The sequence below is a fragment of the Aythya ferina genome (genome assembly GCF_964211825.1).
Source record: "Aythya ferina genome assembly, chromosome: 1".
NCBI classification, from domain to species: Eukaryota; Metazoa; Chordata; class Aves; order Anseriformes; family Anatidae; genus Aythya; species Aythya ferina.
This window is the reverse complement of record NC_140296.1, coordinates 198,695,613-198,718,015: the sequence shown is the minus strand read 5'-3', so window position 1 is coordinate 198,718,015 and position 22,403 is coordinate 198,695,613. Positions and strand designations below refer to the sequence as shown.

At 36.2% G+C, this 22,403-nt stretch overlaps 1 protein-coding gene and 2 long non-coding RNA genes across 7 annotated transcripts in view; 1 reads left to right on the top strand and 2 right to left on the bottom strand.

Moving 5' to 3' along the window:
* Window positions 1-22,403, top strand: part of SEMA3D (semaphorin 3D) — a 143,468-nt gene that overhangs the window by 44,902 nt on the left and 76,163 nt on the right. For all 4 annotated transcript variants that reach the window (XM_084495289.1, XM_084495288.1, XM_084495286.1 and 1 more), the window contains exons 2-3: window positions 838-1,026; window positions 18,356-18,516. In XM_084495289.1, the coding sequence (XP_084351415.1) occupies window positions 912-1,026; window positions 18,356-18,516 (276 nt within the window). In that variant the 5' untranslated portion in view covers window positions 838-911. The remainder of the gene's footprint in view (window positions 1-837; window positions 1,027-18,355; window positions 18,517-22,403) is intronic.
* On the bottom strand, window positions 2,463-4,879 carry LOC311422367. Its single transcript, XR_014685300.1, has 2 exons — window positions 4,781-4,879; window positions 2,463-3,828 (listed from the first exon to the last, which is right to left on the bottom strand). It is a non-coding gene; the product is annotated as an uncharacterized lncRNA (long non-coding RNA).
* Window positions 12,229-21,978, bottom strand: LOC311422361. Of its 2 annotated transcripts, none has more exons than XR_014685297.1 (3): window positions 21,946-21,978; window positions 20,388-20,746; window positions 12,229-12,311 (listed from the first exon to the last, which is right to left on the bottom strand). It is a non-coding gene; the product is annotated as an uncharacterized lncRNA (long non-coding RNA). The 2 variants fall into 2 exon arrangements; XR_014685298.1 differs by having other exon boundaries at window positions 21,126-21,970.

The following is a 22,403-nucleotide window of genomic DNA, read 5'->3' as shown; positions in this document are numbered from 1 at the left end:
AGTTTTATGATTGCGATTTTGCGTAGGGAAAATAAGGACAGTGATAATTACTTTCTTTTGTTAAACACTTTAAGATTTATGGAATATGAATGATTGTTATTAAGTGAAAAGTGTTGCAAAGCTGGCTTAGTTGCACACTATGTTAACATAGTCCCATATCAGCCTATTGACCTCAGCATGAACCACTCATTAAAGTTTATAGGACATTTTGGTGGATGAATTGAGGCAGTTATTCCACTGAAAATATCTTACTGCAAAGCACATTGAAGTCCATCATCTGTGTTGACTTTTTTCTCTATTAAAACTAAACACAACAGCTTGCTGTATCCAATTTTCTTAGTTTATTTATGAAAGTTTATGATGGGTATGTACTCACTGTTAACTCAACTTGTTCACTCATGGTATCTCAGATATTACAGCTTATTCTAGTCATACCATAAACATACAATAGCTGTTGTACTGAGATAAAGAGTGAGTTATAAAACTTTTAAGAAATCTAATGGAACTGTATGAGATAATGAGATACATTAATATTTTTGAGTGACAAATGATGTTTTTATGGATATTACATTAATTTAATTTGTGCTCAGACTTTAGTTATGCCAGACATTGGTATTTGAAAAGTTTAAATATTTTTTCATCCCTAAAGTAAGTGTAGTATTAAAGAAACAGATATACAACATTTAGATTTATACTAAACAAAACAAAACAAAAAGCAAACTTTTGTAACAAATGTGTTAAATTAGCTACTCTTTAAAGATAGGTCTGGCTTGCTTTCAGAAATATTATTTATATGATAATGCAAAAGATCTACAGATGTTTCCTTTTTGATTTCAGATTAAATTTGGATTGTTTGAAATAGCAGGGAGGTATTTCACCATACTGCAAAAGATACAGAAGAAGAGAGCAGAATGAGAACTTCTCAGGTACCGAATGCCTGCTGCCTGTTATCTTTAGCGATGCTGCTTCTTCCAGTCACTGGAACATCAAAGCAAACTATACCAAGACTCAAGCTTTCCTATAAAGGTAACTTAACTTATGTGTAATCTTACTTATGTGTATTTCTTGTTGAGGAGGTTGAGAAGGTTGAAGGGTTTAAATATATAGTTAAAAAATTATTTAATGCCCATGTTCTGTAGAAAATGGATTTCTTGTTGCTTTGATTGTACAGTAAACTTGAACAGTTTTCACAAGATACAGAGATATATCACTTTGATATTGTCTCCTTTAGCTAAAGCAAATGCTCACCAGATTGTTATTTTTCAGTTATGTCATCACCCTGTGCTTATGGGAGCTCAATTTGCTCTCAGTTTTTCAAACACTGGTCTTTGTATGCATTTCAGAATCACACTCGGGATCGTCTGACAGGACAGGAGGCTGTAAAGCCTTCATCAGTGGTTATGATATGTTTATCATGAGCTCTAACACTCACAGGAATTTATTGAGTAAATAGAATGAAATATTATTTATTTACAGGCTTCTCTTTTGCTAGATGTGTATACCAGTGTGTATGGAATTCCACTGTGTATATCTGTGTTTGAATGTGTTTGCAAGAGAGACAGAGGAAGAGAGATCAAGAGATCTTGACAACATTTTTATAAATTCAGGAAACAGTTACACTCACTTAAGCCAATGAATACAGAGACTGAAAGACCTGACATGAGTTATGAACATTAGCAGTAAAAAATCCCTAACACATAGCCAGACTTTTCACAGCTAGGCCTTTTGGAGATAATTCCCAATAGCAGCATATACCATATGGCGATGGCATTTATTGTGGATTTGACACTCATGATTAGTGAATTCCTCTTGACTTCAAAAGCAGATAGCCTTTAGCAAAATCCTGATGGATGCATTTGGCAGGTAAGGAGAAAGGGAGAGAAAAATTATTGAGGTCAACACAGGGAAAAAAAAATCACTGCAATCTTAGTTTGAAATAGTGGCAGAGACCTGCTGGGAGTGGTTGGGAAAATGCCTGAGCTCGTTCAAAAAGATAATGAACGGATGATTGATATTTAGGCCCTGACCTAAACTTTTATTAGCAACTTTATAAACCTTTCAGTTTGGCTTGAGGGTTACAGTTTCCTATCCAAACTTATCCACCTATATCCCTCTAGGGGGAAAAAAACAACAACATATACAAACCAGCACATAAATCTTAATTTGGAGAGCTGCAATGTAACTGAAAAATCAAAGGAGAGAGAATTATCAGATTTTTTTTTTTTTTTTTTTTTTTGGGGGGGAGAGGGGGGTGGAGGTGGTAATTTTTGTTCTTCCATAATGTACAAGAAAATAAGTTACTGCTTTTTGTTTGTTTCTTTTCACACTTCTTTTGGAAGTATTAAAATAAGAAAGAGGGAAAAGAGTCTTAAAAAACAAAACAACAACAACAAAAATCTCATCCATTTTATTCATTTGATATTATACTTCTGAATAATATATGGAGATATATGGAGAACAAGTAAAGGAAAACATGGAGCTTTTATTCTTTCTGAAGCAAAATGCCACTTCTCTTACCCAGAAGGAAAACAAATGAATTGTTCATGTACATATACATATATATATATATTAAGATACTGCATTTGATTCCCAGAAACACTGGATGTCTTTCTAAGCCATGATAAGAAAAGTTCTAGTGTGGCCATCCACTTCAAAAACAACCAAGATCAGGCATGTTTAATCCATAGATGATTTTTTTTTTTTTTTGTCATATAACCACCCTGCAGCCACGTGTCTGGGTTTTAAAGAACAATTCTGATTTTTTTCTTGGAGCTTGCTTGTCAATGGGTGATGGACTTTGCGTTGTAAATGATCCAGCTAGTATGTCATAACAAAATCAAGATTTTGTTGTTGACAACAGTGTGTCAGATGTTATGACTATTTAATATAGTTGTCAGAACTAAACTTACTTTTCTTTTTCTGAACTTCTTTTTTTTTTTTTTTTTTTTTTTTTTTTTTTTTTTCCCCCCCAAGCATTCCAGCCAAAATAACTTCAAGGTTTCTGTGCATAAGTTGTAAGAGAAATGAACTGTCTTGCCAATTCTCATAAAATTGGTAGAGTCATGTCATTGACAAGTCCTGGCACCTCCATTCTTTGGAGTTTGAATATCATGAGGATAATATGAAGCCTTTTTCCGTCTTTATGGAAAACTGACCAAACTTGGCCACTCAGGCAGCTCTGAAGACCTGATCACACTTGTGTGTTCATTTCACTGCTAAAAATGTTGTCTTTCAAGGGAAGGTTTTATCCTCTTCCAAATGCAAAGTGTTTAGGGGATGGCACAGCTCCATCTTCTCGGAATGGCTGAGCATATGCTAAGGCAGTACAGCTGGAAGTGAGCAGAACTTTCCCCTCCAGTTACTTTGTCTCACAGCTGTAGCTGCTGCAGTGTAGTAGCACACACCTCAGCCGAGGGCTAGGAAACTGCTTCTTCCCATTCCCTAAGAGCAAGGATAAGAAAGAGCGTGCAAAGTATTACATACATGCTGAGGATGAAGAAAGGTAGGAGACAGGAAGAGAGGAAGAAGAAGTAGCTGTATTGAAGAAATATGGAAAAGGAGAAAAATGAGAGAGAAAGAAAGAAGCCGGTTGTGGATAGAGGAAGAAGAAGCAGGGTGGGGTAGCTAAGGAAGTGTCTACAACCACAAGAGCACTCCAATAAAACTCTGTTTGTCACATGTCTTCTGTGTTCAGACGGCAATTAAAAATGAGGTACTTTAAGGGGCAGAAGTCTGGGCTGTAAAAGTTAAGATGCAGATATTGCAGTGAATCACAGGGGTACCAACATGATGCCATACGGTAGATTTCCTTTATTCTTTGCCCCAGTTCTAAAAATAAAAATTCAAAAAATCATGCACCCATAAAACCACATATATAAAACCACTCATGTCAATTAAAATATCTTTTTTTCTAGAGGTGTAAAATTAAGAATATATTCTACACCTATGTTGATATAATATGCTACGATCTTTAATTACATACCTCATCTTATATTTCCATTTTTTTTCCTGATTAATTAATTGAATAATTCTTCAGTATTTCTTTTTTATGACTTACATTTAGCTATTAGATATTGGTGCACGCTGTTCATAACCCAGAAATTATTACTGTTCTCCACTATACCTCTCAGTACATAGTCCTTAATTAATTTATTTCCTAGATGTTTTTTACAAGATTATCTGTCATTCTTATTATTATGTTATGCTTGTAAAATTAGGACAAGGTAAACAAACTGTCTACCAAAAGATTACTACTGGGGCCTGATTTTTGAGCAATACTCCATATTTTAAATCTTTAAATATACTACATTAATTCTCAGAGCAAAGGTGTGTATTCAGATTCATTCATTCTGATGTAGCTGGAGATAACCTATGACCATCATACAAACTGCAGAAATAGTCAAGCACAGAAGTGACATTCAGCTTCCCCAAGCAACACATCTTTGCTGTTGACTACCCCATTTAACATCCTTATTTCAACTTCTACAGCAAATGAAGAAAATTATCATATATTAATCTCATTCCATACTACCGTTCACAGGACACCAGTTCTGTTACCGAGGAAGGAAAGTTCCTGTGTTATAATTCGTACATAAAAAACATGTTCAAGACTTTATGAGTAGTCTGGACACTCAAAGAATACATTTGTATTACAAAAATGTGCACCCTGTTTTGCTGTTTGGGGAACATACCCCACTCTGGACATCATCACCGGTGATATACCCATATTTACATGTATCACACAGAGAAAATGTGGCCATGTACCAAGACAAAGACATACTTGCTGTGACCAGTGCTGATATGAATGGTCAGGGGATCAGACTCCTACATTTCTACATAGCACACAAGGAAAGGCAAGACTGAAGACAACCTTGGGTTTTTAAAACAGAATTTATAATATAAATTATAATAGCTATGCACTTATAATAGCTATGGTAGTAATTTAAATCTAATAAATAGGAACATTATTCTCAGATGACTTTTTCTTATTATTATTGAATGCATCTCATTCCCACTAAAATTATGACACAAGGTTTGCCATTGACATAATTTGAAGCAGGATCTAATATCCACACCTTGCTTTTTCCATCTTACCTAAGCAAGGTAACAATATGCAATTCTGTCTTCTCTGTTTAAGGATGACAATGCTAAATCAACAGCTCAACATAGAAATTAGCCATGTTTCAGAAATGTCTAGCTTCATGAATTTTTTCATATACATTTTTTTTTAGGAGTGATCCATTCATATGATATAGGGAAAAGAAAAGCAGAGGATTACTTTCTGGTGCCAGGAATTCTTTTGAAAAATTGACTGTATTAGCACTGTATTTCAATTTTGAAAAATTGACTGTATAAGGAATATTTCCTTAATATTCAAAAAATGAGCCTTTGAATATATTAATTTACAGTCATGTGTCCTATTTTCTAAATTATTTTTGCTTTAAATGTGTTTCATTGTATAACTAAAGAGATAGTTCACTGTTGCATCAAGAACAGTTTTTTTTTTTTTTTTTCTGTTTTAGTAAGCCAGCTTATTTCCATGGCATGCATCATTTAATTACGCATACAGTTTCAATCGTATAGCTCTGTGAGCCTCATTTAAACTGTCTGTGACATTGCAGTAATCACAGTACTAAGAAGTGGGTGTTGCACAACTATGAATGGCTGGAACGTGGTAAATTTGTTATGCCTAGAAATTAGCTTCCATTTCTGCAGCTGTGCTTGCTCCACCGGAAGAGGAAGGAAGATCAGTAAAATCATGCTTTTCTGGTAATATTAGCAGCTGTAATTCTGAATGCCTGTGAAGATCAAGAAAGTGAGGAAGTGCTGGTTTTCTCAAATCACTTATTTTACTTGATATTTACTTCATTTTTAATGATTTTTTTATTTGTTGGGAAAAATGTCTAAGATTATAGCGTAATGTGAGATCTGTATATGAGAGTTAAGATCTCAGTGTCAGATGATTGTTTAGTCATGAAATAGATTTTGCCTGATTTGTCTCAAAAATCCTTTATGGAGGCAGTGAATATTGAGACTTAAATGTACCCTATGTTGGAGACAGATGGGCATTGCTGTCCATGTGATTTAAGAGTCTCGCACATACTGTACACTAAGTATAAACTTAAAGGGGTTAATGATGTTTTAGTAACAGGAAAACAAACAACCTTCTTGCATTTTTTCCCATTTTAAACTAGTGAACTTGGATGTCAGATCCAACTATATGTTGCATTTTCTGTCATATAATTATCACATATATAATGTCCTGGAGAACAGCCTCCAGTCAGTGACATCAACAGTTTACATAGCAGTTGAACTAAGAATAACCTTAGAGAACTGACCCGTATCAACCTCTTAACAGTGTAAACAGCCTGTAGCTCACAACAGTTTTCTTTTTTCATGATCACAAAAGGGCCTCAATTGGATGAAAAAAGAATTGTGTTCACAAATACCAAACTATTCTGTTGAATGTTCACTTGATTGAATCTCAGTAGATGAGAGAAAAACAAAAGAATAAGACTTTGGGAGAATGACTAGTGCCTTGTAAAAAGGAGGATGAGACAACACTGAAAATTGGTTCCTTAGAACAAAAATGTAGTGATTATAAATGATCGATTGTGTCAACTTTGAAGAGGGTCCTGTAAACAATATTTCTCTAGTTGCATTTTTACTAAAGACAGTTGTAAAACATAACCAATTTTTAGCTTTGAAGATCCCAGCCCTGCTCTCTTTCTATGCACTAATTTGAGGGCATGATCCTCTTGACGTCAGTGTGTGTCTAGCAGTGGACATCTGTGGTTGCAGCACAGGTCCTCAAGGCACATCCTATTTCCTTTTCCTCCCTCCCCATTTCTGCTGTTCCATATATAAATGAGTTCTTCAAACAAGGGCTGAGGGTTTAAGAGGATATCTGTTCTGAAGTCAAAGTCATTTGGAGATAAATACACAAAGAAACAGCAGAAAGAGACAGACACAAATTTTTGTGTATCACACTGGAGCACTATCATAGAATCGTAGTCATAAAATCATAGAATCACAGAATGGTTTTGGTTGGAAAGGACCTTGAGAAAGGACTATCTAATTCCAACACCCCTGCCGTGGACAGGGACACCTCCCACCAGACCAAGTTGCCCAAAGCCCCATCCAACCTGGCCTTGACCGTTTCCAGAGATAGGCCAACCACAGCTTCTCTGGGCAACTTGTAACAGTGCCTCACCACCCTCTGAGTAAAAAATGTCTTTCTAATACCTAATCTAAATCTACCCTCTTTCAGTTTATTACCATTACCCCTTGTGCTATCACTACATGCAAAGAGTCCCTCCTCAGCTTTCCTGTAGCTCTCTTTAGGTACTGGAACCTATGAGGTGTCTCTTGAGGTGTCTTCTCCAGGCTGAATAACCCCAGCTCCCTCAGCCTGACTTCAGCCTGACTTACTAAGTGCTCCAGCCCTTTGATCATCCTTGTGGCCCTCCTCTGGACTCTCTCCAGCAGGTCCATACCATTCTTGTGCTGGGGACACAGAGCTGAACACAGGGCTCCAGATATGGCATTCTACTTTGTGATCCATATCCTGGCCGTCCTGGAGAAGTATGTCGTGTTGTACCATAGGGTTTCATGGTTAAAATATTACTGAAGACACCAAAGTTTTATGTTCAACTTAACTTGCAGCTTTGAAAAGACTTTAAAGATCCCCCTGTGTCATACATGCAATCTGGATTGTTTTGAAAAAAGATTTCTAAATAATATGTAATGCAACTGCTGTCTATGTGACATCCATTGCTGCCAGAAAGAGAAATAACTGTAAATAATAATAATAATAATAAAAACAAAACTAAAAACTCTGACATTCTAATATTTAATGATACCTCATGCCTATATACTAACAACTGACAAGAAACAATTGGAAAGCGCACATGGTTAGCCTGTGCAGACACACATATCTGATACCTGTCTCAACATTGCCTAAGAAGCCTATAAGACAGATATTGGGTCCACCTGTATTTCTGCATGTGGGACTCTGAATCTGACAGAGGCTGTTGAGCACAAGTCCAGCACAAATAACTGACATGTAAAGGAATTAATGTAGATATTCAGTGACCTCTCATTTTAATGGTTTAATAAGAGGTTAATTCCTGTCAGTATCAGAAAAAAAAAACAAAAAAAACAAAAAAAACTGATAATTATGCTACATTTAGCCAAGTGTGAGTATTATGCAAGGCCAAGCTATTTTAATGTGATTTGTTTTTATTTTCATTTCTGGAAGTGGTTCTTTCCTAAGGCTAGTACAAAACTATTTTAAAAGTTTACCTCTGCATTAGCTAATTGAATTACTGTGTTACACTTGCTTTTTAATCAAATAAAATGTATCTGGAAAAATTGAAAAAAAAAATGTTTTCCTAAATATCTTAAATTTCCTGAAAACAATAATTTTCTACATTTAAACCACATTTGTTTTAAAGAATATCCATCCTGTGCAGTTACCACGGATGATGACTACGTGACTTAAACAGTGCTTCCCTGCAGCAATTGCATTTCTTTGCATGTCTAGCAATTTAGAACAAGGACATTAATTTTGCCTTGAGACATCAACCAGTCATAATGGAAAAGCTAAAATATTAATGCCACAACCATCATTTATAAATATTCTCTTTTCTCATTCAGAACATGAGAAAATAAAAATGAAAATAAAATAAAATAAAAATAAATAAAAATAAAAATAAAAATAAAAATAAAAATAAAAATAAAAATAAAAATAAAAATAAAAATAAAAATAAAAATAAAAATCTGGCTTATGTCAGAATGGGAACCCCCTGTGGTACAGGAACAAGCAGTCACATGTGGGAAGAGCAAGCAGAAACCTCTAAAAACAGGTTTTGTGCCAACAGAGGAAGTGTCTATCCCACTGGCAGGTAAATCTGCTCACAGAGGTCCCTGCCCTTCCCCTCCCTTCCTGAGAACACACCTCTTCCACTCAGCCCTGCCAAAGTTTATGCTCTGCTCATGGATTCACACTGGTCAGCTGGTTGCTGTTTCACAGACCTGGTTCCACCTCCTCACTGTATCTCTTCAGCCTCCACATCCAACTGAATATGTTTTGGTGGAGTGGAGAAAACAGAAAAGCTTTTCAAAGTGAGTGATGTGGAATTTTGTTTACCCTCAGAGGGACTGTGGGAAACATGTTGAAGGACCATCATTACTTAAGAGATCTTATAGGCTCTCTTAAGGCTTCATGGCAGCTGAGACAACATAACACCATGCTACTTCTGGAAGGAGGACGTCTCCCTCCCTACACTTCTCTCCCTTTTTGCCTGCTCCCAGATGCATGGACCTGCCCTTTCTCTTGCACTAGTTCCAGCTCTCATGAGCTCCTTTGGCAAGAATCTGTTAGTATTTAGGATTTTACATCTTATTTAGCTTTACAGCCTGACCATACAGCTTGTCAGGGCTCTGGTCCAATGTTTGGAGTCAGAGAGAAGAATAGCCCACATGACTTCTTGCTATACACTCAGAGCTAGATCCTCAGGTGATAAAATTATTGCAGGTTACAGTGGTTAAACTGAAGGTCTGACTCCAAGTCATGATCAAAGTGAAAGCAGGGTGTGTGTCTGTGTGGAGCGTGTAGAGGATAGGGGAGGTTGGGACATACAGTTATTCAATGTTTCCATAAAAATCTGTGTTGCACACAGACACTGGTTACAACTGGTATATGATAATGCTAGTAGGGAAATTGCAAATTTCAATAATAGAAATTACAGGCAAAAACCAAATAAACAAAACAAAACACTGTTTTATTTATTTATTTTTTATTTTTTTTTTCTTCCCTGTCTATGAACTGTTCTTTTAAGTTTTGAAAAGAGGCACTAATGAAGTAACTGAGCAAATAACTCTGGTTGGCAAGAACTCTCCTTTGCGCTGTCAAGTCACCTACTTCAGGAATAGCTCATGCTACTCCGTATCTCTCCTAAGCCTGTTAGTATCAATATTAACATGTTTTCCAGTCCCATGCCATCTGACACTTTTATTACAACTGAGTTGTTCATGCCTCTGCAGTTCAAGGTCTCTCGTCTTTAGCATGAAGGCCTTGACTGCTTTGTTATGAACATTACTCTCATTAAGGAAGCTGGCAAATAGACTTGAACTCGGTGAAAAAAAAGTATTCTTAATACATGTGACCTTTTGAAAAACAGTATATTTCATATTCAACAGATATAGGCTCAACAAGGCAAATTCTGGCATCAGATTAGAAGCCTGAGAACTCAGGTCTTAGCAAAAAAAGGCAGGCTCCCCAAAACACTTGTCAGCACCTATCTGTGGTGTCAGACCAGCTGCTGAGGCAAATCCAGACTTCTGTGGCCAATTAGACCTTAGGTTTACATGAGAAAAATCCTTGCAATTTCAATTCCTGGAGAGTGAAATCCACAACACAATTCTCATTTGCTTCAAGTATGAAACAAAATCCAATTCTTTTACCTCTTAAGGATGACATTTCTCCTACAGAGCAAAAATTGAGTAAAGATTTAAATCTGTGTCCAGTTCTGTACAACTGATACTAGATAATATAGGTAGAAGAAACAGCACAACCTGCTGTTTTATCTGCCCATGGATATATAGGCTATAGAAGTCTTTCTGTAAGGTGCTGTGTGCATCTTCAGATAATGCTATGTTCTCAGAAGTTTACCCAAAGAAACAGTTATGTGAAAATTGCAGCCCCAGGTGCTTCAAAATACTTCAGCCCTCATATTAGTCAAAAAAAAAAAAAATAAAAAAAAAAATTGAAAGGTTGGTATTTTATAAACAGTCATTTAAAAAACAAACAAACAAACAAACAAAAAACAACAAACAGGTAACACTGAATATCACAGAATCACAGAATTGTAGGGGTTGGAAGGGACCTCGAAAGATGATCGGGTCCAAACCCCCTGCCAAAGCAGGGTCCTCAGAGCAGGCTGCCCAGGTAGGCGTCCAGACAGGCCTTGAATATCTCCAGAGAAGGAGACTCCACAACCTCCCTAGGCAGCCTGTTTCAATGCTCCATCACCCTCACTGTGAAGAAGTTCTTTCGCATGTCAGTGCAGTCCTGTGCTCTAACTTGCAGCCGTTGCCCCTTGTCCTATCCCCACAAACCACTGAGAAGAGGTTGGCTACATCCTTCTATTCCCCACCCCTCAGATATTTATATACACTGAGGAGATAAATAAATAAAATATAATAAATATAATTTTGTGTACCATGCTTTGACAAAAGAGCAATGTGTCTTAAAGTGTTAAATATGCATAATATTTTTAACATCTGGACATACTTGCAAAGTGCAATACACATCTCCAGCCAAGCAAGAAAGAATGAGTCCACTGCTGCAGACTGAGATGTGTTCATTCATGCAAGTTAATACAAGTTCCAGACCCCAGTATGATTTTGATGATAGACATCTACAAGGTGCTGTCAGTGCACTTTGTATGTGTTGCACATTTCTCAGAGTGTGGACTAATCTCCACACTTTCTAATTACACATCATATGATTATGCACTTAAAGGTAGGTGGAAAGTTTGTGATATGAGATGATAGGCCAATTGAAGCAGTAAAACTATTTCACAAACAATGAGTCAAGTCTCTTTAAATAAGCCAGTCAAGGATTTTAATTACCATTATTTCCAGCTGAAGCTTATCACTGATCTTTTGCTTTCTGTATATTTGCTTTTATATTGTCTCATAGATTGGAGTATACATGAGGCTGAGAAAGGGTTAATCAGGGCAAAACCTGAAATTCTAATGAGTAGACCAACAGTATTCAGCTGAAGGTGTGTGTTTGTTTGTTTTTTTTTTTAATTAATTTTTTTCTCCAGGTTCAATGAATTCGGAGTTGAACCTGGAGTTGTTTGCTATTGTGGCTTTATTAATGGGGAATTTTGCAATGGCTTTAAGAATAGGTGAGCTGATGGGTTGCTCCCTCAGACTAGATGAAAGGTTTTGTTTCAGCTGCTTGATGCTCAGGACTAAAAGATAATTTAAAAAAAAAAAAAAAAAAAAAAAAAAAAAAAAAAAAGATTGAGTTTGGTCTCCAGTCAAGTTAACAATTCTTTTTCTGTAAGGTCAAGAAAAATCCTGATCTCCAGCTTCAGCAATGGTCTAAAGCTTTACTGTGCTAGATATAAGCAGAAATTGTATGTTCTTAGAGAACTACATCCCCTTACCATTGGGATACTTTGAATAAAATAAAAACAAGATTAAACAAGATTGCAGCAGAAGAAAGCACATTTAATTCACATAACTCAGATGATTTACCCATTATGTGTGAGACTGACAGTCAGGCTGAGAATCTGTAAGAGATAAATGAAAAATAGGTAAGTGAAGCCCTGACAACTGAAACAATTGAAAAAGAGGAAATTGAGGTGATTTTTTTTTTTTTTTTTTTTTTTGCATAGTCTACCTTTCACTTAGAGAGGAGTTTTGTTGTCCTTTAAGTCCATCCATGTGCTAGGCATTCCTAGTACCACAGTACCAATTCTCATATGCTTGCCAGTCATTTATATTGAATTACGTCTGTAACGCTTATTCTTTTAACATCCATGGTATTTAAAAGGAGAGAAAAAATAAAAATAAAAAAGGAGGATTTAATTTTATCTTGGCAATAACAGTGAGTTTGCTTTCCTTGGCAATTTTTCAAGAAAGATAAACTACTTAGAAAAAGGAACCTTACTAATCCATGGCCTCAGATTTTTTACACAAAAAAACAAAACAAAACAAAACAAATGTTTCACTCAGATGCATTTTCAGTTGTGCTGTCTAAAAAGTTAATTATTTTGTTTGGCTCTTTGAAGGTTGTGAATTGAGCCTTTGAATTTTGTGCACCAAATACATGAAGTCACAAGACAGCTTTTAATCACCTCTGCAATAATAACACTTTACAAGTTATTTGTGCAGCTGTTTCTCTAGTCAAATTTATTTGCAGTTACTAAAATACACTTCCATAAACATAACTGACAATTGTTTAGCTTGTGCTTTAACTGAGTGTATTTTTGGTGGTTAGCACTTACCTATTTTGTTTTACTGGATTACCATTTTTGCAGACTTAAAATACACAGAGCCAGACAAAGACAGCACTGTATGTTGATTATACCACAGGCTATGAAGTAAATGGACTGAATGTTCTTTGGTAGTCTTGACTCTGATCTTGCAGAAGCACCTCCTTGCAAGTGAGCTCTACTAATATGAAAGAGAATCAGGTCCCACATCACACCAGAATTTAATATAGTTTACATATATATACAGACATACACATAAATAAATGCATTTTTTTTTTTTTTTTTATGGGAGCAGTAGCCCTTATAAAGCATACTGGAAAATAAGATGATCTTCCTTTCCTGATGAAAGATACAAAAGTATCTTGACAGGACTGCACGGAGTGATCTATTGCTTAGTTACTATTGACTGTAATGATGATTAGAGAAACATTGTGCATGAAGGAGCTACTTATGTTTTCTCTGTGTTGTAAAATGTTGACATTTGACATATGTCAATAACTGTTTCCAAATAGGCATTTGGGACATTTTACTCTTACTTATTGCTAGAAGTGCCTGCAATTTGACATGGAAAGTGCCCTGAAATGCTTTAATGACTGCAGCAAAACATTCTTGAATTTTTGAGCAATCTTTGCAAAAGTTCTCTTTCCAGTGTCACCTCCTGAGGTATATGTAGTGTTCAAATTCAGGATCTTTTAAGGATGTCATTAGATGCAGCTGTTTTGAAACAGGTTGAGGAGATCCCTTTCTGCCAGTTTAGGCATTGTCCATCATTACACACAAAAGTCTGGCCACAAAGGCAATTCTGAATCTTCATGAACTATTTCCAGATCGCTCTGTTCTTACACCATGCTGGGGTGAGGAACAACAGTACCGTCACCAAATACATGAGCTAAGGTTAAGAAGTCTAAATATGTTGTGTAAATGTAAATACATATTACCAGAATGCAATGACATTTTTTTCATCAGAAATTTTACACAGTGGCTCTGATGCCATATATTGTTTAAGTAAGCAATGATCAAGCTGTTGTGAGCTGAGACCTCTGAAACAGTTTCCTAAATGACTAAAAAATAGTTACTAATCTATCTTCCGCCGCTCAGCAGTGAAATATTAACCCAGTTAGGGAGTTTGCTGTATATTAATTTAATGGCCAGACTGGAGTCTGTGAAGAAAAAAGTGTTTAATTTTCAGTAAAACAGTATATACACACTATAAACTGAATGGTGAATGTGCACTTATAAAAGACCATACCTGTAACTAACTTTGTTTCTGTGCACTGCAAGAAAACTATTTCTACACTAGACAGGCTTCAATGATTTAAATCAACAGCTTTCTTTAAGCAGAATATATGCTCTGGAACATGAATGGGCAAATATGCTTTTCATGGTAAATTCTTCCAGTGTGATATCGTAGGTCATATTTAAGATATTTGGCTGTGATGGGCAATTTCAACAGATAAAGCTGGGTTGTTTTGTTTTTATCGGGTGAGAACAATGATTAATTTAGCTGTAATTTAATCAATTCTCTGTTAATGTTTACTTGACAACTTGTATTAGGTCATGTTTCAGTTTTAATCTTATCAGTGGCCGTGTTCGGAGTCTTATTTCCAAGCTTTTTTCAATAGTTAGTAAATAACTGTCCAAACCTGATTCTTCACCACTTTGCAGTTTATGTTGTCATTTACGTTGGTAAGAAATCAGTGTGAAGTGCTGTCATTTTAATCTGGAACATTTTACAAATGTTTTCCTTATGACACAGTGAAATAAATCACTGTACAAGGCATCAGGCAGGGCTCATTCCCATTTGGGCGTTTCACCTATGAGACAACATTTTCCCTCCCTGTTGTAGCTGTCCTAGGTGGTTCTTTACTAAGAAATACTAGAAGTGTTAAGGAATACACAACAACTATTTTGGGATGGACACTGCAAAGATTCTTTCTACCGAATAAGAAAGAAATAGGAAATAACAGTCTCGGTGCTCTTCTTTTAGATATGTAGAGAATCAGGTTGAGATATTTTGGCAAGTGACATGCTTGCAAAGGGCAACGGATTTCATCACCAATGGATTTCATCGAGGCAATGAAACCAAGTGCTATCGAGCATTTGCACAAATATATTGTATATCCTTACTCAGATCAAATTTCTACTTGGCGATGTGAAGGAACTTTGCCTTGTATTCTACATTTTAGTTACCCATCCCACACAGACCAGCGCTATGACAGGACTAGAAGCTTGTCCTCAAAAGAGATTGAGGAGTCATGTAACAGAGGATGATTTAGGTTGCTGAAATACAGTAGCCTCTGAAATCCATCTATATCTCCTGTTTATTTGTGTTAATGCCTGTAAATTACTAATTAGTAGATATTGTTATCCCTCATTTCTTTCTCTCCCTCAGTCCTATGTACTGTGTTAGAGACAGTTGTTGAATAGGGGTTAAATTTAGACTGCAGAATAAGAATAAGGAATGCTATATGCAGTGGATTGGGTAATCTAGTAATGCAGCCAGCTCTTACATCATGGGTGGAGCAGAGAAAGACATTTGCTCAGAAATGCAGAGGTGGTAAACAATATTTTAGAGATCAACTGAGAAGAATCTAAACAGCCTGAGAGAGCTAAAATCTTCTTTTTCACTGTGATCAGTGTCAGAGAATCCTTTCCCAATAAACAGCTCCATCACATCCAGTGCCAATAATTTCCAGTCTGGAAAAACAAGGGAGGAGTTTTATAGAGTCTGTGACGTCTGATGAAGATGTATTTACATCACACAAAAGTTAAGAGTAACTGGAGGTTGCTGTCCTATAACAGAGAGCCCAACAACACTGAAAGTATCAGGAGTAATGAATCTTTACCTCTTTCTGGGTGAAAACACACTATTGGAGTAAGCTAAGTTTCAGAAATTTGGAATTTAGAGGGCATTTATTTTCCCTTTTTAAAATTTGTGTTTATTTTTGACACTGGTTATTAGCCAGGTAGCTAACAGTTTCTTCAGACAGTTCTACTGTAAGTAGTAGTTTGGGTGGGATTTAGGTATTTCTAGTACTGTGCTATCCACAATTTTTTCCTCATTGATCTTGCTGTCAACTGATAAGCAGGTCTTTTAAACTGTTACCGATTTGCACAACAGTGACATTTTTGTCTTCACAAAAAGTAGGCAAGAAAAAATAGTGCTGGTGTAAAGCAACATAAAGTTTAACTTTTGATTTAGTTTTTTAATGTGAAGTAAGTTTTTTTTTTTCAAAGTACTGCAAAATAAATCCCACTTAAGGGAATAGGAGCTGTAATAAAGACAATTTGTTTTAAGACTGTACCTAACAGTATTCAGCAGTGAGCCAGACAAAACCACATAAGCTTAAGCAGAAGTGACAGAGCCAAAAAAATAATTGTAATAATTCTGTTCCAGGTAGTCATATGAATAAAGTTATTATTATTATTATTATTATTATTTCTCCCATGGTGCTGTTAGCCATCAACAAGACTTCATCTTTTGCTTTGCCTATCACACGTTTTTTAAGAGACCTTGGGGAATTTTTTTTTTTTTTTCCCTCTTAATTTTGATCCAGAGTTTCTCTGCAAAATGCTGGCTGTGGTTTTAATCATGACCAGGAAATGTAAGTAACTTGTGCTTTAAGTCTAACCTCTTTAGCAGGAAGGATACATTGTCCATCCGGTGCCAAGAAGATGGAAATATCCTTAAGTTTGTATTCAATTAAATACAGGATTTACTTTTCTGTCCCAAAATTTGTGAATGGTTTAGCTTGGAGAGGTTGCTTGTGGAAGAACTGATTCACATGTTTACTTTTGTTCTCCCCAAATTAGAGACTGACCAACATGACTATACTGTCGTTGTGCTCTTTTCTATATGTTATTTGTGTCCTCATCCAAAATTACGTCTGCAAAGTTTTCAGTGAGCAAAAGATTTCAGACGCTTTACTTTATGGCTTTTTTTTTTTTTTTTTTAATGGGGAAAAACATAGATTCTTTCATTAGTTTCATAGAGAAGCATATTTTTTCTTAATCACCTTTTGAAGGGGATTGAAAGCCACTACTTCATCACAGTAAAAGTTATGTTGAAAATGTATGCCTTTAAAAGGGTTCTAACAAGCTATAGCCGGAGCTGTGCCCTAACTTTCCCCGCAGAGAGTACAAGGGTGCAGGAACGGCAACTGGTGCCAACTCTGTAAGGAAAGTACAGACCCCAGGAGCTTAGAGGTATTAGTACTCAATGCTCCCCTTAATATGCCTCTATATTGCCTTTTTTTCAATACTATTACCTTTTTTTTCAATACTATGCATTGGTATACTTACGCTTGATGGGTGTTGATTCAAGTTTCAGTTCTCAATTAAACTTGTAGTAACTGCAAATATAATTGTAGAGATTTTCTGTATTACCACCAAAAATTGAATGGTAGGCAATGGAAAAAATGAACCTTATGCCAAACTTTCTATACTTAAAGTGTCCCTACAGTACTTAAAGGGGCATACAGAAAAGATAGTGAGATACTCATTATCAGGGAGTGATATGACAAGGGGTAATAGATTTAAACCAAAAGACAGTAAATCAAAGCTAGATAACAGGAAAAAATTATTCTTCCTGTGTGGAACAGGTGGTAATGGAACAGGTTGCCCAGAGAAGCTGTGGCTGCCCCATACCTGGAAGAGTTCAAGGTTCAAGAGTTCAAGAGTTCAAAGCCCCTGGATGGGACTTTGGGCAATGTGATCTGGTGGGAGGTGTCCCTGTTCATGACAGGGGGTTGAAATTAGATGATCATTATGATCCCTTCATCCCTATGATTCAACACCTTACAGTTGTTACCTCCTTCTCCCAGTTCTTCTCATCCTTACATGCTTGCCACACCTACCAGCTGTTTCCAGTTCCTTGCTGTTCTCTGTGCCATTGGCCTTTATATGTTGTTGCTTTATATATTGAGCACCAAATATGGTGAAATATTGATCCTTGGTCCTGTGTATCCATGAGTATGACAATATAAACACACATTAGTTTTCTTACAATGCAGTAAAGATATAGCTCTTTTTGTTTCTAATTTCTGCCAAGGAACGTGATTCTTTTATGTCAGAGAGGCAGTTTATTAAGAAAGTTTCATACAGGAAAATCTTTGCGAAAGTAAATATTACCCAATTTGGAAGTAGCAACACCCCTCTCTCCCTCTCCCACAAAGAAAACCAAGGTTGAAAGGAACTGTATTATGACCCTGGAAAGACATGCTTGAAGACTGCAGTTATGTCATTGGCATACTCCATGCTGGTTGAATATATTTATAAAAGACACCAATGAGTCATATGTAAACATTTTGATTATAAAGATTTTCTTCATTTTCCCACAGACTTGCTGCTTTCAAACAGCTGCATCCCATTCCTAGGATCTATGGAGGGGCTTGATTTTCGAACCCTGCTGCTAGATGAGGAGAGGGGCCGGCTGCTAATTGGGGCTAAAGACCACATCTTCCTGCTCAACTTGGTTGATTTAAACAAAAATGTAAAAAAGGTCAGTTTATTTTCCACAGAGTTCATCTCATAAATTCAATTTTGTTCCTTTTTATCTATTTTTTTTCTTCACTGGTTAACTCTGATCTGTTGTGTGATGGACTTAATATTTATAATGTAAATAGTTAATATTAATCTCATTTTCCATAGTTATACAGGTTATCTTTAATAAAATGAATTTCTCATGGAATCTGACCTTCTGTGAGATTGAAGTCCTACAAGAGGTCACCCACCTGTAGGAGCCCTGCAGTGCATTAAAACAAAATATCAGCAAATTGGCAAACATGCACCTGTAAGTGCTTGTTGTTTTTTTTTTTTTTGTTTGTTTGTTTTTTTTTTTTTTTTTGTCATGGTCACCCTTCTGAAATAAAAACATTTGGAAGATGGTAACTGCAGGCAGATCATTCATTATTTTCCGGCATCACTGGGATTACATTACTCTGATATTAAACACAGCAGAGGCAATTTGGGTGGTTTAAATTATGGCAATGTTACTGGCAATTTAATATTAATATTTACACTATCTGGAATTGCTAGTGATATGAGAATCTTCCACTGGGATCCACTGTACTCACTGGCCCTTGCCCTGTGACAATGTGTTAATTCCAGATAATAAAAAGGCAATATAGCCTTCAATATTTCTAGTGCACATGGTGAAACAGAGTTTTTGTAAGCACAATTGACGACTACATATAAAAAACAGATGCTTGTACAGAAACACACACAGAAACAGCTTTCCTGCTTTTTCCAGACATGCAACTTACTGAAGAAAATTTAAATTCTCAGCTGTTTGATATATTCTTTAAGCTTCAGCAGAAGGTATTAAGTGACTATATTTTGCTGTCAGCTCTGAAGTGGTAACCGATCCTAAATTAATATGATGGCAGCACAGGGCTTAACAGGTGTAACAGGAGATGATTTTGCCCCACACTTAAATGCAACACTTGCTGTTGTTGTATACTAGTGTTTCTAGTATCAAGTTGTGTATCTTATTTTGACTTCTACAATGTTCCATAGACCACTTTAAAAATCTTTTTATTTTTATTTTTATTTTTTTAATCCTTTAAAATTCATATTGTTCCAGGAGATTTCTTCCCTAGGATGCTTTATGAAACACCTCATGTTCATCTTCCATCTCAGTAGTTTGCTGAAAAACCAAAACCTTTTCAGGACATTGCAGTTATAACAGCATTATTAATATTGCAGATTCAGATTATGGATTGATTTTTGGCATAGGCTTTCTGTAGCAAACAAATTGTGTTTGTGTGAAAAGCAGACGCCTGTTTCTGTGGGTTGCTGATTGCCTCCTGAGAGATCCTGAGTGCTGTCACTTTGTATTATGTTCAGTGGGGATTGATTAGTTCAGAGCTTTCTGGAGGCATTCACACCCTGGATAGTCCACCCCTCCACCCAAGTTGGTAACATTTCACTTTAGCCATATCGCCATTGATTGTTATGTATGTTGTACTTTCCAAGAATTGCAGAAAGCAGATTGAGCCAGGAGAATTAATTTGTGATCAGGCAGTGCCATCAATCATAGATGTTTTAGAGCAAAGATTCTAGATTTGAAGTAAAGTTTGCACTTCGTAAGCTATTTAATATGCCTAAATATCTGTAGTACCCTGGGGAGAAAAAAAAAAAAAAAAGAAAAAAAAAAAGTAAAATTCATAGCCACTAAGATATCTGGAGTAAAGAAAGAATTATGTGCAGTTTCAAATACATTTAACTATTCAGCTTGTCTTTAACTTTTCAGAGAAAACATTGAGGCAAAGTGTATTTAAACAGCTAAAAGTGACACTAAAACCTTGCAGAGCATTCTGGTTTATTGATTTCCAAGGGCTCCACGGGCATTCAACAACTTTATAAACTTACCTGGTTGAGTACATGCCCACAAGGCAATATCATACAGACGTCACAAGGCAATATCATACAGACGTCCTCCTTGGTTCCTCCGTTCTGGGCTGGTTGAAACGTGTGAGTGAGAGGAGAGAGGAGATGGAGGAAGTTGATTTTGTATAAATCTCAGTCACTGATGAGGTTTCAGTGCTCAAGGATACTCTCCAGTAGCAGGGAGGTGTCAGAAAGTAGCATTAGCCTGTGCTGTGTTTAGACTGACCGTGGTTTGCATTGGCTCGGGGCCAGGCGGCTGGCTTCCAGGCTCTCCCGGTGTGCGGAAACCACACAAGTTGGGACTACGAGGGGCTGAAGTGTGTCCTTTGTCCTCTCCTGTCCTGGAGCAAGAGTAGTCTGAATTAATTAGAATATTAAGCATCTTCTGATTCAGATTACTTAATAAAAGTTCTCAGTTTCAGATATATATGTTTTTTGTATTAGTAACTACTGATACACCAAAAGACCAAGTTAGCATCCCTAACAGTTTACTCCCAGAAAATCCCTGTCTGTGGACATAAATACTTGGCAAAATTATATTGTAGTGTTCATATGTCTTGATATGAAGACATATGTCATCATATGTTCTTCATATGTCTCTGTGTTCATATGTCTTGAATAGTACTCAAAGAAACATTTAAAGCATTGTATTGTGTTCCCTTCTCTAATGTATACACACACATCATTTCATAACTTCATTTTTGCAACCTAATTATTTACCTAAATTAATTAAATTAATTTAAATATATTAAGTTATGGCTTTATTTCCTGGTATAGTTCTTCCTGATGAAATAAATCAATAGTTCTTCCGGAGTTCTGATTTCTTGAATCGTTGTATTTTTTATTCAATTTATTGTGTAATTGGTTGAAAACTTCTTAACTGTCAGCTCAAAAAAATCTACCCAGTTTCCAGTGCTTTCAAACCTTATTATAAAGCAACTGTAGCTAGAATATTATAACAGAAAAAGACTCCAGAATGAGTGGTGAGAATAAGAAAAATACAGATGACTAAAAATGTAGCTAAGGGATATAATTGTCTTTCTGTAGTATGAAAAAAAATTATCTGTGAACTTAAACTTGTCTTAAATAGCAGCCTATAGCTCTTATTGCACAAATAGCATTATCTGTGCCATAGTCTTTTCATGAAAGATTCTGAGGAGCCTGACAGATGTTGCAAGCTATTTATACACTGTAAAATAAAGAAACGGCAGAGAAGAGCAGCAACCTATATTTATCAGGTCATTGCAAATGTAGACAAAAACTATGTCACAACCAAGTAGAAGTGTGGTGTAAAACAAAATTTTTTACTAGCATGAGAGAATGAAAAGCTGTAGAGGAATTCCTTAGGAATCCTAATATCTGGGATCTGTCTGAAAAGATGACTTCAGTCAATAGAATTTTCATGTGAGTTTGCCTTAAAACTTTGTTATTTTAATATTCAAAAACAAACAAACAAACAAAAACTAGAAACTAAATAATAAATACAAAATGTGATCAGCTGAGCAAACACATATGCAGTAGCTGTAAAGAAATTCTGCACCTTCCTGTAACTTGCGCTCACTACCGGTGTGAGCAGGGTTATATGTCAGCACTATTATCGCTGTGCAATCTGTGGTGTGACCCGCCCATCTCTGCAGGAATAGGAATGCTATCAAGGCCTGACAAGCTTTTGAAAGTCTGCCAACCTGCAGGAGCTGTCAGTGCTAGAAGACACAACCACATGTGGGCCAAATAGATAAACATGTCAGATCCCCAACAGCAGCTTTGGAAGAAGTTGTTTTCATCTGCCCCAGTGTGTATTGGCACTAGGTCACAAATTATTGTTGCCTGGATTATCCTTAGTTTGTGGTTGCTACTATTTTTTTGGCATTGCCAGGTGCAGCTGTCATGTATCCCATCCTTTAATCTCCTTTTGTACTGATTTTATCTGTGGGCATTTCACAGTAGAAAATACATATGCATATATTTATATATATATCATTTCAGTAAATGCTTATG